This window comes from Melospiza georgiana, chromosome 13, assembly GCF_028018845.1.
Source record: "Melospiza georgiana isolate bMelGeo1 chromosome 13, bMelGeo1.pri, whole genome shotgun sequence".
Taxonomy (NCBI): domain Eukaryota; kingdom Metazoa; phylum Chordata; class Aves; order Passeriformes; family Passerellidae; genus Melospiza; species Melospiza georgiana.
The window spans coordinates 4801520-4821232 of record NC_080442.1 but is presented as its reverse complement, the minus strand read 5'-3'; the positions used below and the strand labels follow the sequence as shown (position 1 = coordinate 4821232).

General features: G+C 41.6%; 1 protein-coding gene across 2 annotated transcripts in view; it reads right to left on the bottom strand.

Annotated features, from left to right (window-relative positions):
- SCAPER (S-phase cyclin A associated protein in the ER) overlaps positions 1 to 19713 on the bottom strand; it is a 136043-nt gene that overhangs the window by 48357 nt on the left and 67973 nt on the right. For both annotated transcript variants that reach the window (XM_058033388.1, XM_058033389.1), the window contains exons 23-24: positions 18697 to 18823; positions 2207 to 2322 (exon numbers count right to left, since the gene is read on the bottom strand). In XM_058033388.1, coding sequence (XP_057889371.1) covers positions 2207 to 2322; positions 18697 to 18823 — 243 coding nt within the window. The remainder of the gene's footprint in view (positions 1 to 2206; positions 2323 to 18696; positions 18824 to 19713) is intronic.

The following is a 19713-nucleotide window of genomic DNA, read 5'->3' as shown; positions in this document are numbered from 1 at the left end:
GCTAGAGAAAACTGCTCCTTCACTAGATTCAAAGTTCAAGAAATCAGGATGTAAATGACATTTGCACAAAAGAAAGAAAAGTAACTTCAAACTTGTTTCAACATTAAATGAGAAATGTGATCTGAATTTTCTTCCTCGTTTAAAGAATTAAACATATTCGGTGATTGCCCTTTGTTCTGAACCTCCCTTGAACACTCTGTATGTGAAAAATTTCTTCAATCCTTTCAGTGAGACCCTAGCAATACCTGTGAATATGGTTTGTGCCTGGTTCAAACTGCTCATAGCAAGTCTCACCCTCTGGAACTATTGTTGCTTTCAACAGTTGAGGTGCAGATTGCACAGAACATTCTTCCCCACCAAAAAGGCCACAGAAATACCAAGAGAGGAGCCTCTGCATCCCAGGCAGCAAGACCAAGATCCTTGGGCCACTTCCAGCTGACTCCAGACTCCCTAAGCCAGACTCTCACAGACCAAGCCTGCAAGAGCAGTTTGCTTTAGAGAGCAGGATCCTGTGTCAAATGACGTGCAAGCTGATGGATAATTTTCCAACTGCCATACTTTCAGGTGCTTACAAACTGGAAACTGCAATTTGCTGTGAAGTTGAATGAAATGCTGTATTTCAGGAGTGGAGCAAAACTCTTCAGAAGATGTTTTTAACACACAATGCTGTCAGAACAGTTTATATGAATCTCTTTTCTGCCCCTGTACTTCCTTCGGAAATACAGCTAGTGGAAAATCTGTCTTAATAAAACAATGTTTAGAGAATTTTTCAAAGATGCAAAAACTCTTTTTATAATTCAGTCATGAACAGGCTCAGGAATCTGAGTGATCACTGGTCTGAAAGGGCTGTGAGATAGACAGTGACTGTTAGAGAAAGGAGAACCTCTCATCGACTGCTGGGATGTGATTTCTGTTACACAAGTGTGGCTGACATGGAGCTTTATTTATCAGCACAAAAGTACATCCTCAAAATGCCTCACAAACTTCAAACACAATGTTTTCAGCAATGTAAACACAATGTTCTCAAACCTTCTCAACAAAGGCTACCAAAACAAGACTATTCTTAAAAGGAAAGAACAAAAATCAAAGATGTATGGGTTGTGTACATTCTAAGAATTTAAACTCAATTTAAACTAGGCTTTATGGGGGCATACAGTGCAATCCTGTCCCTAGTGAAGTTTATCCCACACTGATGAGATCACTCAAAATTAGAGACTCTGAAGATGAAGAAGACCCAGGGCTGTCCATGAGCTGCTCCCCACAGACCCAGCTCAGGACTGCACACCAGAGGAGCTGGCTGGACCTGCAGCAAGTGCATTTGGCACGACTGCAAAGGCAGGGATTTTATTTATTCTCTTAGAAGTGCAAAGTCAAGATATCTAAAAATGTTTTTTCCTTAGTGGTCTTTCCTAGCACTTCACACTTATGTATGTCCCATAATGCATTATCAGCCAGTTTTCATCTGAACTCTCACACTACATTGCAGCAGTGCCTAAATTACAATTACACCAATATTACAAAATATCTACAAATTATGACAATGGTACACACCAGGATATTATGGGTTTGCATTAAGACCATGCCCAGCTGTGCTCTGAAAGCACCTATGTGCCCTTAACTGTATAAAACCTACAGTTAGAGATTAGGGAAAAGAGCATGCTTTTGAGGTACCAGGCTTTGCAGGAATTCTGTATAGTCACCACCTTCTTTTTTAGGGATTAGGCATTTAAAGCCTTCCATTCTTCTGTTCCGTAAAGAGGAATTTCTCTAATCCACAAGAATTTTGATTTACCTGTTTGTAGACGCCCTTTCAGCTAGCAGTATCTTGCAACTATTTCATTTTGAAAGCAGACAGATTCCTGTGAATTACAACCCTTTAAAAAATTCCCCTGCTTCCCACTAGAGATCTCTGCAGACTAACTTCAAAAGATATGGATCTCCTCCTCTGTTAAAACACAGTTTTGTCTTTTCTCTTTTTACACAATTAGCTGCTGCTCAAATATATCACAGCTCAAACTAAAACCACCAAGTTAGGAAACCAGTGGCTGAGTGGAAATGTCTTTCCCCTTCCATGGCACAGAGAACAGCACAGTTTTTTGCTCTAAAGTCCCACCCAGGACTAGGAGAAGAAGAAGCAGTGAAGCAGCAGATATGAAATGAATATTCCAGTGATTCTAAGTGCAGGTGAAAGACCCATCAAACTCACTTAAAGGGAACCCTGGCAGCTGCATTCAGGTTGGTGGGAGAAGTCACCATCTGAAGAACATTTTCCAGAGCAGTCAGTCCTCCTGCAGCCCGGAATGCAATTTTATCTGCTGCGTTCTGGAGAAACACAAACACAGAAGAGAACCAACAGAAATTAAAGAAATGTTTACATAAAGGGTACATCTGACACTTGTGGATTCAGCCAGAGTAGAAAGTCCTTAATACATTCATTTATCATGTTGGACATCTTTGAAAAAGAGCATTTCACTGCCCACGTAGAGCAGGAATTGAAACTCTCAGGTGTTATGTTCTCAATTATCACATATACATACCCAGCACTACACAGGTAATACACTTCAATACCATATTTTCTGTAAGGACATTGAATTAGAGGGACTTTATTAAAGTTCACCTTTATCTGTTGCTATTTCCTTTGGAGCTATGTTGCTTTGTATGATTTTAAAAATACAGACAATTTCCAGATGGGTAATTCCTCCTTTTTACAAACTTTTCCAACAGAAGACAACCTCCAGGCTTGGTTTATGAAAACGCATAAAATAGCTTAGGCAGATCCCTTTTCCGTGGTATCCACTTGGAACTTGCACACACCAGAATTTTACACTTAATTCCCATCCTATCGTTATTGTCACAGTTTGCAAATGACTGAATGACTGGGGTTTTGCTGCAGCAGATCCAGTATTTTAGAACTTATACTCTTGTCCTTTCCTACAAAATTGGTTTAGTGTCCTCTGTTTACAATAAAGCAAGTAAAATCTTCTTATTCTCTACTTGTAAGCTGCTAATTTTGTAGTTTTTTGGCAGTTTGTATTTGATCATTCTGATTTTGTCAGATGATGATATACTAGTTAATAAGAAATAATTTCTTCTTTTTTCTGCCAGCGTTGCAAGCACTTCACATATAGGGAAAAAATGGGAAATCCTCTATGAACATGATTATTACTAGTCTATAAAGAATGTATTCTACTGTAACAGACTGCATAACAGTCTGTTAAAAAACCCTAATAACTCTGACAATAAAATATTTATTTGAGCAACTACAAAAATAATTAAAGAGCTCTAATATGATTTAGATGGGCAACATTTTTCCCTATGAGATCAGACACTGCACACAGAAGTACATCTTACTTTTTATTTAAATCATGTAACTTTCTCTCCATTAAGTTTCTGTCAAGCAAACAGCTACTTTGTATTTAATTTATAAGCTACAGAAAAGCTATTCACAGAAGGCAGATATTCAAAAGGGAAGCATTTTTCCACAATTAATATGAACTGCATTTAGATTTTTAAACAACCAAAAGATTTATCTTCCAAGGAATACCTGGCCTCCAATGAGTGGAAATCTGTGTGCCAACTCACCAAGCAGCTAAGAAAATCAACCAGTGATTTCCTACTGGCTAGTTGATAAGTAAAATTTCTAGCAGTTAATTTTAGCCCAGTGAGCCCAATAAGTGTGCCTTAACTGCAGAGTTATTTTTGAGTTTCACTCACATATTCTTCCTCTGCTTCCTTTTCCTCCCATCTAAAAAAATCCCAAGCCCCTGCCTCCTTAAGCTCCCTTGGCTCCCAATAACACTTTCCACTAACTCCTGGTAGAGCCATAAAGAAAAGACCCAAACAGCAAAGGACCAGTCCTGCCATAAATCATCCTTATTGACTTCATGTGAGCACCTTGGCCCACAGCCACAGCTCCCAGACCTCCTCCTGCCCTGCTCCCCCAGGGCTCACAGCCCCAGACACAGCCCAGGGCTTTCCCTGCTCCCTTCAGCTGCCCCCCAGGTGTCAGAGATGCTGCTGTGTGCACAGTGCCTTTCCCTGGGATGGGCAGAGCCTGGCAGGGCAGGGCAGAGCACACAGAGAGCTCAGAGGGGGCTGTGCAGCACAGCAGCGAGGGCTCTGACACTGCTCATTTATCTGTCACTGCTCCTCCAGCTCCAAATGTGCCCAGCACTTGCCACTTCTCACTTTCCCTATTTCTCATGGGATATTATGCCACAACCTATTAGCTCTTGAGGCAAGAAGTCTTTCCTGTCATTCAGACCAAATATGCCCTTTCTCTATTTCATCCCATTACTCTGAGTTATATCCAATTTATTGCATTCATTTTGTTTGTCCCCTCAGCAACTGCTCCATTCTTGAACTCGTGTACCCTGCTTCCTTTTCCTAATCGGCTTGTTTCTCAACTCCATGTTCTCTTTAATGCTAAACTTTTTCTATTTTTTCATGTGAACTTTTCTTACCTGTCATTCTTTTTCCCAGAACTCTTCTCTTCTCCAAAAGTACCCAGTAATGAAGTGTCCAGAAAGGAACTTGCCCCTATCCCAGATCAGTCACTAGAGCCACTCTGAAAGAAGCAACAATGGCTCCCTATTCTGAGGAGAGGTTTTCACATCTCTATTCTAAAAATATATAAATCTTTTGAAGCTGTTTCATTTCCTATGGGTTCTCCTTCCATTTCAACCTGGAGCATCACTTGTTTTATAGACAGACTTTTTTCAGAGTGCCTGGTTCACTTTTGTCTAATACTTTACTAAAATAAAAATCTACTTGTCAAAATACTAATTTGCCTTTGAAAAACATCTGCTACCACTACAGTTTTCTACCAAGCAGAAAGGGAGTCTGCAATTTCTTCTGTTTTGATATGATTTAGCTACATGTCCTATCCCTCCTCTTTCTAGATTACTCATAAAAATTCATTAGCATTTTGATGCTTATGAATGGAAATAAATTCCTAATGATGTGCATGGAAGAGAGGGAGAAGTTTCAGTAAAAGGAAGATACAACCAGCAGCAAAACTGGGTTAGATCCATGAGTGCTGTATTTGTTACCTGTGCTCACAGAGGTCTGTAAAACTGCTCAGCAGATTAGGCATCATTTGAGTATGGAAACTGATAGATCCTACAGGGAATAAATTTTAAATCCCTATTTGAAAAGAGCATAAACCAACATTACATGTTTTTGCTGCTTGAAAGGAGCCTCCAAACTTCTAACTTGGCCTCCCAAATGATTTAGCTCTCCTGTTTAGGAAACCTCTTTCATAATTTCACAGTTCTTTAGTAGCTTCACACTTAGATTGGAGGGTTATTCTGCAATTGATACTGTGTGATTCATGTTCCTTAAACAAGAGAAAATATACAAACATGTTTTTATAAATTGTTTTTAAAGTGTGTAAAAATTTGATTTGCTACATTTATTTTCAGAAATACACAACTATTCAAATAACATTTATAAGCAATTTGATTTTTAAACACAATAGGATTTCTGTGCTCTGAAGTTACCTGGTGACACAGGAGAGCAGAGACAAATGAGCAAGTAGGCAAAAATGATTATTACTCTCATCTCTGCATTTTTTAACAGAGATGAGGAGGCACAAAAACCTTGGGGAGGCTACCTAGATGTGTCTTAAACATTAGGAAAATAAAAACAGAGATGCAGCTCCTGAGAGCAGCAGACACAGCACTCAAACCCAAGCCATGAAAAGAGCCTGTTTTCCTTATCCCTCCCAAGCCCATCGTTGGGAACTGCAGTGGTCATGTTTGCACAGGAGAAAAGCCAACCCAGCTGATGTGACAGGAAGCATGTATTTAATCTCTGGACCATTATAAACTTGTCATTTGAAGCCCACAGTCACTAATTTAGGCAGAACACTGCATGAATCAAGTAACTTAGTGGGAAGTGTGTGTACACTAATGCATGTGGCACAGTAAACAGAAACTGTGATAAATTAGACAAACCATGTAACCATTTTGTGGATTAATTATGAATTAAACATACTTAAAAATGTAAAATTAATCCTTAAAAAAGGACAAACAATCAAGACAGCTCCCTGCAGAGTGGGCAAGCATGGCTGACTTATTTACCTACCTGTTACAACACCTTAATGGATCTGAATTTGCCTTCTCTCCTATGGCTTGAGTGACAACTGACTAATAGGATTACAGGCTCTGTTCCAATAATACAACTCAGCTACATGCCAGCAAAAAATGACAGCCTAAACCTGAATTACATGGCCTGGGAATCCATCCAATTATTAACTAAAGTAACTGTTATTACCTAACCTAATCAAAGGAGAAGCAGCTGTTAATCTTTGGTGGCCTGCAGTGTAGTAGCGGTCAGACTGGATGGACTGTCTTTGTACTTGACTCCTCTACAGACAATAATTATGTCCTTTGTGATCAAGAAGGAAGGGCTTCCTAACCTTTCAGACAGAGGCAGCAGATGGGGAACAACTGTTTGTGTGTTCATTAACAAGATAGGCTAGATTTTATCAGGGTTTGGCATCTGTGGCACCCTCGGAAGCACCACTTACCCGAGGACACAAGTATGTTTGGCAAATTCAAAAAAGAGCAGACTAAATAGAAAGTTCAATATAAAGTTTTCATCTCATTATCTGACATTTGGTACAGAAAAATACACACAGCTCAAAAAGAGCGATTTACACATATGCCCCATCCTATCCAACAAAGAAACACAAGAAAAGGCCAACTGGCCTGTGCTGGTACTTGGCTGGCTTTTGTTGCACTCATTAAAGCAGTCACACCATGTGAACTGTGTGCTTCAGAAATTAAACCAAACTGGGGGGAAATGCTGCTCCATTTATACAAGGCAGTGGGTAACACTAAGTAACACAGGGAAATAAAGCCAGCACTGCTTTGCAACAGCTTTTGGGTTGTGTGTTCAATATTCCAGGAGAGAAGGGAGAGCAAAGCCTGCCCTGCACAGGGCACTGGCAAACCACAGCACTTGTAGAGCAGCACAGGTCAGGAAATCTGTCTCACCAGAAGCACAATACAAGTGCCACTTGGTTTATGCTGGGGAAAGTAAAAAAATGCTGGGGTAACATTGTGGAAGGACCTGAATGGGAAGATGTCTGATAATACACAGGAACAACCAATATTTGGAAGCTGAAACTGAATGAATTCAGGTGAGAATAAAATGGGGGTTTTTAATGCCAGGAGTAATTAATGATGAACATAATATACTTAGCATATATAGTCGACTCTCAATCATTTAAAGTTTTTAAATCAAACCTGATTATCTTCTAGAAAAATATGATCCCAGTTAAATCATAATTTATTAATTTGGTGCAAGAGTTATTGGGTGAAATCCAATGTCCTGGACCAAAGTACTCCCTTCCATACATTTCTCCTGTTAAAGTATTATTATTAGTTAATAAGTAGAGCAGAATCAGAAATAATGCTGAGCTTCAACAGCTGAAATGATTTAATGCCAGCTTTGCTATCTCTGCTCTATGTGACTTTAGCCCATTTTGACTATCTGAAATATTTTGAACTAACTGAAATACTCTGGTGCAGACCCTCTCTCAAAGGCAAACCTCCAAAATAAATATTTTCATGAAGACTAAAAAGGAAATTTAGAAAAATTATTTTTCCTTCATTAACCCAAAGAAGGTTTTCTGCTGGTCCTGCAGAATGTCCAAATCAGAAGCTGATCTGGAGAGCCTGTTTGAACAGACTTCAGGAACTGAAGTATTTCAGAAGAAATTATTTCTGAATGGAACCAAATACTTTGAAACATGCTGACTTCTATTTCTGAAAGAACACACTTGTGCAACTCTATTTTAAACTCATGGAAGAAATAATAACTAATTAGTAAAATATAGTAAAATCCATCTTAAGAATTTTTTTCTTTCCTTTTATCTAGTGTTTGAAGATTCTATCTAAAATGCCAGGGGCTAAGAAATGCAGTTCAAAGCTTGCTTAGAAAAACAAACCAGACAACTGAATATTGTGCTGGCTTCTCCTTTTTTTCCACCTTTCCTCTCCCTTTAAATTAATTCACAAGTATATCTACATGCACAGACACACCCACGGACACATTTCTGACTGTAGAAAACCTACACTCTTTGAGTAGCTCTCCAGACTTTATACAGTGCAAATCCCTGGAGAGCACACCAAAGGAGTCTTCTCTATTAAAATAAGCAATTTTGCTCCCTGCAACACTTCTCTGTAGTGAAATTAGTGTTAAAATAATCCCCCACTCCAGGTGTAAACCTCAAACAGGTTTTCAAACATAAGTGAATTCACCCACAATAAAATTTCAACCACTGAATATCAATGAACAACTAGTTTAGGAGTAAAACATGAGCCAGAACTGGCTGAGTGTTGTTTGAATTGGAGGGAGGCATTATTCCCATCAAGGAGTATCTCTCTTGTATTTGTGTCCATTCCTTCCTCCTGCACTGCTTTAACTGCCGGGTTAAAGCCCCAGCAGGGAGGCCTTGACAAACAGCCCATCCCACCTTGTCCTGCTCAGCCAGGTGCACATTCTGAGCCTGAAAGGTGATTTTGGGGCCTTTGGGAAAGGCAGCTGCTGTGTCTGTGTGTCCTCAGGCAGGAGAGAGGATCCCTGGCACCTCACAGCCATGCAGAGCTGCCTGTGGCTGCTGAGCCATCTGGGTGACACTGGTTTGTCACATCCACAGCCCAGCTGTGCCAGCTGCAACTTCAGAGCCTGCATTTAGCACACAGCAAGAGAAATATCTAAGAACCAAAAGGATGAAAAAGCAAGCACTTGATACAGCATCCAAATGCAATATAAAAAATGAGGCGCACCTTACTTTTTAACTGTACCAAAAATAAAAGAAGAAGAGGCATTTTGGACTATCCTCTCTGAAAGTCTACCATTGACAAGCAACCCAAAATTTGTTCAGGCCTAGGGACAATACCAATACTGAAAAAATTATTCTTAAGCCTGTCCTGAAAACACTAAGCATCCTGTGCACATAAACCTAATTTCTGTCTATGCCATCATATACTTAACTCATTTTTCTGCTTGCTAACATCTGCCCACATTGTCAGATCAAACCAAATTCAATAGGACTCTTTACTGACTCACTGAATGATCTAATTGAACAGGATGAGCCTTATTTACACAATCTCCTTCCAAGTTCTGCTGTGGCTTTTCAGTTTGGCAGTGAAGTCCCAGACAGGCACCCTGCTGTACTTCTGTTGATGAGGACAGGACCCTCACAATCATAATTGTGAAAGCCATAAAGGAAAGACAGGTAAAGGTAAACCAGGGAATTCCATGCTCTCTTTTCATCTGCTTTCAGCCATGCCAAGCAGCATTACAGAAAACACACAACACTGCTTGGGAAAGTAAGAATTACTCTCATGGATACCCTGAGAGACAGCACTGAGCATTGCAGCACTTGTGCTTATTAAAAATACATGTCTGGTCTATTTATAAATAACAGAGCCTCGAGTAAGTGCATCAATTAGAGGAGGAAAGCAACAACAGAGCTTTAATAAGAGGAACAATAATAAGAGAGCTCCTGGATCTCCACAGATGGTTCCATTAGCTGAGGCTAATTTGACTTTTTCTGATTAATCACAAAAGTAAAAGTTCCCAAACAGGTAAACAGAAAGTAAAATTACATAATCTTGTCCTGTCCTCTCTCAAAATTTATTGGACAATGAACTGCCCAGTGAGCAGGCAAGTCAGGTCTCTCTGAACACTGAATCTGACAGGTCACTGCTGAGAGCTGGCAGCCACTAGAAAGCAGTTTATTTCTCTGAACCCAGACTGTGCAAGCCAGAGCAACCCAGCCAAAGCGAAGATACTAAAATTGTGTGGGAGAGGACACATGGAGAGGGAGCAGTGGCTGTTTAAAGTCAGGAGCACTTAAACCCTGAGCAGAGCTTTCCCCTGATTGCCTTGGGTGCTCTCTTGTGACCAACCTGTCAGACCATGAGCCCATCTCCAGGACAGCCACAAAGGACTGTGGGGCACAGGAACAGGGTGGGTTTGTGAGGTGCTGCAACATCAGAACAGACCATGAAGGCCTCTGGGTGATGTGTTCTCAGGTCAGAAGTGATGGTCTCAAATCACTGTTGAACCTAAAAATACTTCAAAGAAAATATATGTATATTTATACCATCACACTAAAAGAAACAAAAAACTTTTCTTTAGAAACCATACTAATCATTACTTTATTATGATTTCTAAACTGGCCTCTGCTATTGGCAGAAATGTGCCTGCCAGGCAGCTCTCCTCACTGAGAAATCAGTGCCTGGGCTTTAACAACACTAAAACATTTCTCTTGTCTTGTAGTGGAGGAACTTTGCATACCCTGGAATGTATAAATATCCATTATACCCAGTCTGATATGATGTATTAGCTCTAAACTGGCGTAGAAGCCTGATCTGACAGCAAAAAGCCACAATTAGCACAACACTGGAAGCTGACAGCATTTAATTACATCCTGCAGCAGTTCTCAACTACACCCACTGGGCACAGAAATTAACCTCCCAATAATCTTGGAATAAGAACACTGCAGAGCTTATCTGTGAACTCAACTTGCCTTATAATACCATTTCCAGCAAACAAGTTAAAAAATATTCTGTGAGTGACCCCTAGTAACAAGTTCCTATTTATATGTTCATCTTGGGTAAAAGGTTAATCCACAGATTACAGAAACTCTGGGCAAAGGAATTATTGATGAGATAAAGCTGCCTTGCCCAACCTGCAGCACATGACACACACCTGACCTGTTGACTTCTTCCAGGCAGTGACAGGAAAAGGCTGTTGGGGTGGGAAATGCTGTCCACAGAGCTCCTGCTGTGTTTGCCCACTGCTTCTGTGCTGGCACTATCAAATCTGCTGCTGCAGCTGATACAGAAGAGGATTTTTCTGCTCCAGCAGCAGCTTGGACCATCTGCAGATAAACTGGTGCTTGCAGGACAATCCTGATAGTTTTGAACACTGCTGAACCTTCTTCAAGCTGTGTTTGAGTGGCACTGTGCATCACTGGCACTCAGCGATGATCACCTAGACATTAAAATTCTCTAATTTTCACTGTTACAGGCTTTAAAGAAATGAATTAACTTTCAGGAGGGTTACTTACATCTCATCTTTTCCAACAATTCTATCTGCTTTATCCTTTTTGGAGTTCATGTTCTGATTGAGGTTCTGTACTTAACACTTGCAACAAAGGAAGCATAAAGACAGAATTCCCTATGTTACTTTCTGTATTTGCAAAATTATTAGATTTTCAGTGGCAATATACAAAGTTCCAAGGGTCTCTACTTTTAGCTGGTAAAACCTTAGTTTAAACTTATTTGGTTTTTACTTTAAAAAAAATTATGTTTTAAAACTTATTTTTATGTTTTGTAATTCAATACCCTTCCTAATGTTTGGATTTTGAACTTCAAATTGTTTTTTAAACAGTTATAATTCAACTTTACATTTGATTAATTACTTCCCTTCATGTGACATCACTGTAGCTCTGGAACTGGCTACTGCAGGAGTATCCTGAGTTGAAAAATTAATGGATGGATTTAAATATGAATCCACTATTTGCATAGAAATACATCATATGTTGTAAAATGAACCTTTAAGTTTTAAGTGCTCATTGCTACAAATAAGAGTATCAATTACTTTTCCAGAGTAGAAAACCTGTAAGGATGAAAGCACAGTTAAGGTGGCATGTGGGTGTTTGTTTTGTTTTTTAAAACTTTAGCTAGGAACTGCCCCCTGCCTGATAGAAAAGAAGGCTTTTTGGTGTGAACCAGAGCACTGTGCAAGAAAATCTCCACGTGGCCAAAAGCCAGGGGAGAGAAAGGCAGAGGCTGCCCTGAGAGCCCCAGGGCTCCCAGGGGATGGGGAGAGGAGCAGCCTCGGGACCCTGCAGCTGATCCCAGCCCAGCTCTGGGTGTGCCCCCAGCTGTGGCACAGCTCAGCCCTTGTCCTGGCAGGGCTGCACACAGACAGACAGACAGACAGCCCGATGTGCTCACCGACCCTGCCACGCCAGGACAGCACCAACAGCCCTGGCTCCCCAGGGTGCCCTTGGACTGTGGGCACACAGCTGTTTCCTTTTGAAATGAGAGCTGTGCATAGCTGTGCTTCCCCTTTTCCTGCAGAATGAACTCGGTGTGAGTGCAGGTTTGGGTTTTGTCAGGATATGCAGCGATTATCCAGGTAATTCCCCTGGGCACCACACCACGAGACAGCTGCTGTAAGCAGCTTAGCAGGAGAAAGAGCTGTGTGATTTCCAAGCACTGTGGTGTCTGAACCTGGTGTCAGAGAGAAATTCTACTTCTAAATAGATTTATGACTTGTAAGGATTCAAACGCTTCTGCCGGTGGTGTCCCCTAGTGGAGAGCGGCAGATGCCGAGGGCACGGGGACAGGAACGGGCTGGCCCAGAGCCACCCTGCCGGGCACAGCCCTGCTCACAAACCTGCCGGGCACAGCCCTGCTCACAAACCTGCCAGGCACACTGCTCACAAACCTGCCAGGCACACTGCTCACAAACCTGCCAGGCACACTGCTCACAAACCTGCCGGGCACAGCTCTGCTCACAAACCTGCCAGGAGCAGCCCTGCTCACAAACCTGCCAGGCACACTGCTCACAAACCTGCCGGGCACCCTGCTCACAAACCTGCCAGGCACACTGCTCACAAACCTGCCAGGCACACTGCTCACAAACCTGCCAGGCACACTGCTCACAAACCTGCCAGGCACACTGCTCACAAACCTGCCATGAACACCCCTGCTCACAAACCTGCTGGGCACAGCCCTGCTCACAAACCTGCCAGGCACAGCCCTGCTCACAAACCTGCCAGGAGCAGCCCGGCTCACAAACCTGCCAGGCACAGCCCTGCTCACAAACCTGCCAGGAGCAGCCCTGCTCACAAACCTGCCATGCACACTGCTCACAAACCTGCCGGGCACGCTGCTCATGGCTACAACAATGCCCAAAGGTCAACTTCTGAAATCCTCAGTCAGCTAAGAAATGAATTCACTGTGAGGCTCTAGAGAATGATGTAAGTTAAATTACATACAGGAACTGTGCCTCTGCGCACGTGCATGGAGATAGGCAAAATCCCAAAATACAGTGAGGGTCAAGCCACTGCTTCATGTTTAAGGTAAATTCACTATGACTGCAATTTTCACAATGCTTTTTTTTGACTTATGTAAGATGGCGACAGACAGGATGGCAATTCTCTCTCTGAAGGCCATACCTGCTATACCAGGAATACACAGTTCCTTGGGTGCAAATAACTGCAGCACCAGAATTCAATGTGCAAGAGTTTGGGAATCACAATTCTCACTGTATTCTTCAATATACTTTAAGCAACAATACTGAGTCTTTATAACAGAGTATTTGCTTCTCAAATCTATTTTGTCTGTATATATATGTCATATATATGTTTATATACACATACTCACACATATACATACTCAGGGCAATTTTAAATTTCTGTAGAGATATTTGAAGAACCTTATCCCATGTTCCATTTAACAGTGCTTTTGCTCCACACATTAGTTCTTCAACAGTTTTTAATTTTATTGTTTCTGTTTCTGATGATGAAGAGTTTGTATTATTGGGGGGATTGTCCCTCTTCACCCTGGCTATGGTCACCATCCCCAAGGGGCCCAAGAGTTTAGAGAATAAAACATAAATATAGGGCCTGAGTGTGTTGTTAGAGCCAGCCATTTCTGACAGTCTTTACAATGGGATAAACACTGTCTGTCTACAGCTCCCATGTATTTGAAAGCTACGACAAACATTTTACTGAAATGTAAATAACTGACATCACCACTGCTCAAACAGGAGGCTGAAAAATCTCTCTAAAAATCCCAAACCCAAAAACATTGCCTGACACAAAACAAACCATTGATGGTCACTGAGAGAGCATGTCTTAGAGATCATGAGCCTTGAGACCCTTTTTTTAGAAAATGGATTAAACCACTGCAGTCAATATTCACACATTTTTCAGTTACAAAATGATACCCTTCTCTAAGGAAGTGTATTTTCCCTCTGAAATCTGTTTCCAGTATATTATTCCAGTATATATTCCAGAATATTATTCTGAATTAGTAATGTAAATAATCATACTTAAACTTAGACTATTCAGAGGCAGCTGCTTCTAGATTTGCATGAAGAGAGCTGGCAATAACTATAAGCACTGTGGCCCAGTTTATCAAAAGCCTCCTTTTGAGGTTTTATTTTGTGGTTCCATGTTAATTGCACAATTTAACACTTTATTTTGCACTCACTGTTATTTGCTGAGATTTTTACAGCACATACAGAGCCTGAAGGAGATCGGGGACATAGCTATCCTCAAACCCATCCAAAATCACAGTAAATTTTATGAGCAGAAGCAGTGAAATCTTCTTTGTAGGATTTTGTGCCTTGTGAGTATATGGGAGAGCCTCAGCTGTCCTGTTTGTGCTGGGCATAGATCAAACCTGCACCCTGCTCTGCAGCCCTCTCCCAAAGCAGAGCTGGGAGAGCTGCACTCAAACCACTCACTTAAAGGAACCTTATCACTCCTCTTGTGGTGGAGATCTTTTTCAAACCAGTAATCAGCAAGAAGCACCATATAAAAGCAATTCTGGTTATGCAGATTAACTGTAGCCCTTGAATTCCAAAAATCATGAGGTTCCCTCAGAATCCTACTGAATCTGTGTACCATATTCCCAGTCAGATGGAGAACAGACACATTAAGGGCTTGCCTAAATGTCACATGTAAGTGTTGTACAAATGTAGCTGCAGTGATTTAACTGCAGTGTTTTAGCTGCAGCTGAGCCAGGTGAAAAGGCCACTGCCCTCAGCTGCTGTCACCAGCCCTTGAATGGCAGCAGAATAAGTGTCTGCCAATCCTGCCCAGCACAGACCTATCCCAAACCACACAGGACACTTCTAACATTTAAAAGCAGGACTTTTAAAACCTGAAGACATACCAACCCTCTATGAACAAATATTAGGAAGAGCTTTAGGGAAGGGATGTTCTGTTGGCAAGTGTAAGGATGACCATCTGAGAGGCAGCAACCTCTGACCCAGGTCAGGGTCACAACCTTATAAATGTATGTACTTCTGTCAGGTCAGGGCCTCATGTGTATGCAGCAGACATTTTTCAATCAGTTGATCTTTTCAATCAGGAAAGTTTTAAATCAGGGAATATCACCTCTTTACATAATAGGGAAATAAATGATATAAGCAGAAGAAAGTTAAAAGTGTAGCTGCAGTCCCACTAACAGGTCACACAGCTCTCAGTAGCCTGGCTCCTAAGAGTTCCCCCATTTCTGTGGGACTGCTGAAGGCAGGCTCCAGCACTCACTGTGGGATTCCTTGTGCATCTGAAACACACAGCTGCCCTCAGTGATGGATGGGTAAAATTAGTCCTTCAAGGAATGAACATGCATAAAATCAAAAGAATCATGGCAGGACAAGTGCTCTAGCCCTGCCACTTCAAACATCAGCTCTGCCTTCTGGAAGAGTTTTTCTTTTAGCATCAAAGACCCATTCATAGGGGATGTTAAACTGAGGGTTATCAGATCTTACTAAGAGCTTGAAGAGTCCCATATGACATCTGCCAACCTCAGGCTGGGGCTTTCTGGAAATATTTGCATGCATCCTGCTGTTGTGGCTCTGTGTGTGTTTGTTTTCCTAATGTCCTTTTAAACAAAGCAGAGGTGAAAGTGAATACAGCTTCCTTCCAGGATTTCTGCCAGACAGGGTGAGATACACAAACCCAAGGACTGCCTTCCAATAACCCAGAGCACACCCAGAGCAGCAGCACCACTGGTTAGACACACCTGGGGAACAGCACTCCAGGCATACACAACATCAGGATTTGTGCTCCTTGCCTCCTACCAACACGTGGCTGGAGGGGCACAAACCTATAGAAAACTGGAAGCATATGGTGGTTGATGACTTTAGAGTACCTCTTATGCATATTTAATTTTAAGGCACGTGAGCCACATGTTTCACGAAGCTAATGGCCACACTCCAAGTCAGATCCTCAAAACCTGCACTTCAATTTGCTTATTCTTCACAAATTCTTTCTCAGCATTGGACACAAAGCTCCTGCTTTTTGTAGAGCTTCATCCAACTAAACCAATGTGGCCACATCAGGAAGTGATGGAGATCTAACAACCACTTGAAGCAAAGCAAAGCACATCTCTTTCATCTGTTAGCACTCAAACATGCTGTGTTGCCCAGGGATCCAGCAGCAGTGAATGAGGAGCAGGTAAAGTGCTGCAATAAACAGCCAGGACTCCAAAATACACAGTGCTTAAGATGCATCTTTGCCTGAGAGAGATTTCTCAAATCTGAGTATCTAGAGGATATATAAACCTTTCAAATTGCATTAAACAAGCACTTCTTGCTGTATTAGTGGGATCACTTGGCCCCAGGTGCAGAATGTGCTGTGTCCAGCAGAGCAGGAAGGCAGAAACAAGAGGAAGTGTGACCACAATAAGCATGCAGGCATGCAGCAGCCTAGAATGTTCTCACACCATGGAAGAGGTTCAGAAGTGAGATAAAGCCTTATTCAGTACAGTGGAACACATCAGGCTAAGTCCAAACAGAAATTGTTAGTGTGATCTGCTTGTACCTGGAGGCAAATCCCATTGAAAAAGGGCTGCAAATCTTTTGTGTGTGGCTTTTTTTGTGATTCAAGTTTGCATAAATATTACACCCCACCCTTTCAGGCTGTTTTAGCACAGTCATGGAATTTCTAATGAGCTGAATAGCCCTTCCTTCTGTTGAGAAATTTAATGGTATATATTTTTCTTATTTACTGTTACAAACACCAGCTCAGCAATTCATTTCATGATCTGTAAAACCAATCCTTTTATTCCTGTTGAGCCTGAATACATAAATTTCTCTGGCAGTGCAAACTATTAACAAAAGAAAAACCCAATGTTTCACAGCATGAATGAAAAGAGGGGGTTTGGATCAATTATATTTTGTAATAGTTTTGCAGGACTTCTTGTGAGTAAGAAGAATTTCTAGTAAGTGGCAAGGATCTATTGTAGTGAACCCCGTCCTCCCTCAGGGCAATTCTTTATTCAAGCCAGGCCATTAGCAAGGGTAAATCAATGTTATCAGCTCACACACCCTGACAGCTTGTGTGGTTCCCACTCCCCCTTCCTCCCCCCACATTAGGTTATATTTTTATGCTCTCCGGGGAAATTCAATTAACAGTGTCAGTCTCCTCCTCTCAGCCCACGACTGACACCATCAGGGCTCTTTCTGTGCCCACTGACATGTAAGATGTGGCTGTGCATTTCTGACTCCCAGGTTAACAAGAGAATTCCCATCCCTTCCTGCAAATGGCCATGTATGATCTGTGCTGTGAACACTGAAATCAATCCCTCCTGACCCTATTGATCAGGACACTCAGACAGAAAAATACTTCTCCAGAGGGAGGTACATGTTTTGGGGGAAAAACCCCAAATCAACAACAAAATAACCCACATCTTTTAATACTATCAAACTTAGTTTTTAATTCCCCACTGCAGACTCAACAACCAGCAAAACCATGTAAACAATTAATGAGTAAACTTAGCTGCAATTCACATCTCATTTTAAAAAAATCTCAGCAGATGACTGCTAGTGAAAAGGCTGGATACAACTCCACATTCCAAAGAACTTCCAAGGATTATTTAGATAACTTTCACACAGATTCATCTTTTCATCACTGTCATGCAACAACATGATTTCTGTATTTTGAAATCAATAAAAAATGAGTTTTTCAATAATTAATGGAAGCCTGTACAATGTGAAAATGGCACAAGTCTTTCAAACACACTTTTAAGCTTGATGAGCAGCTCCAAGGCACCCCCAGAACACAGTGAGGAGCCTGTGCATCCCAGGCAGCCTCCAGCACTGAAAAACATGTGCCATTAACAACTGTCTTCTCCACACTGACCAAGCTCTGAAAAGCATCAAGCAGAGCTCTCATTTTCACAAACATCAAGTCTGAACCACAATGATGCAATCTCCTCCTCAGATTCTATTAATTTGGTTTCTTCCAGAACTAATTTTCATTATGTCTTGATTACAGATAAGAAAGAGAAGTATTTTCTAGTGGTTGCAGAGAGAACAGAACATAATGTTCCAGCTAAAAACCCAAATACTGTGCTCCTAATGGAGCAAAAAAACCACATTACAAGTCAGAAAGCACTGTGGCAGCAGACTGACAATGAGGAAATAGGAAAAAAGATGCAAATGTGGTGCTATGAATTAAAAAAAAAAATCCAACATTTACCATAAAGCAAATGGCATGGATTGCTCTGCAATCATATCACTTTAAAAAAGTAAAAAATGTAGGAATATCCCACATATATGCACATCATACCTTCCTCCTCCAGTGAAGACCCACTGACTTTGTTGAACTCTGGCAAAACTCAACAGATTGGTGTTCCAGCAAACCTGGATCCAATTCTTTCCTCTGTTTTCTGCTAATTGCTTTGGGCCCTCATTGTAAAAGCTGTTTGTGGGTAAGCACTACAAGCTAGATGACTGAAATGACCCAGGTTAAAAACAATCCTCATGAAAATACAGGGGAAAAAAGTGAAAAGTGTTATAGCAGACACTGCTTGTTACATAGAGGTCATTTATTCTTCAACATCTGACATTAAACATTCCCAAATCCGCCCTGATGAGACTTGAGGGCAAACCAATTTCTAGGTCAGTCAGAAGTCACAATACCTCTTTCTCCAGAATCCGAGAGATCTCTCCCAAAGTCCTGTCCAGACCAGGAACTTTGTGGTTCCCCAAGGAACAGCCATCCTGCATTTGGAGGTGCTTCAGAAGGTCTTTTGCTAATCTCTGTAACCTTCAACAGAAAACAAAGAGCAGTTAAAGCAAAAACTGCCTTATTAACCTACATCTTTGTAATGAACCTCTGGCACCAATGAAGAAATCATGAAAATCTATGTTAAATAATGTTCTTGTTATCATCTATTCTGTACAGGATGCTAAACATCCAAGGAGATACTGTCAGCTTGGAGTGACATTTCAATATCTGCTTTTTCAAGGAAACAGCACAGCTATAGAGTGAACAGTACAGCCATAAAGGTGCTTTATGAGCTACATTTGTTTCTGCTGTTTCCCTATTCCCCTTCCACAGCTTATCATGGTAGCTTTTGCCATCCTCATTTTCAAATGGTTTCACCCTATTTAAGATGAGTAAGGGAAATGGAACAGCAGGGCCACTTGGCTGATTTCTTATAGGCATCATAAAAGAAATGGCTCTTCAGGGTTATTTGAATAAGAGAAAAGCAATGGCTTTGCAGCCTACCTCAGAAAGGGCATTTTATTAACAAGGGTCAGTAATGAAGCCAAACTGCAGAGGTGGGAGTGGTGGTGACACACATGGGTTGGGTTCCATTTCAGTTTTACACATATGCATCTGGGCTATTCACCTGTGCTCTGAGGCTCAGCACTGAGGGGCACACTCAGTGCCAGGGCACAAAATACAGAATACAGCAGTGAAAACAGCCAGAGTTTATTTATCCTGCTGTGCCCAGTGTGAGGGTGCAGTGGGAGCAGCAAGGCAGAGGAGACAAGGCTGCCAGAGTCCCTTAGCTGCAGACTGAGAGCAGTCAGGAGGAGGTGTCACTCTGTCCCTGCCTGCATTTGGTGGCACTGCCTCAGCGTCCCCTCCTGCTGCTCTCAGTGACAAGGCTCAGGGCTTGCTGGACTTTGCTTTCATCTACTGGCACC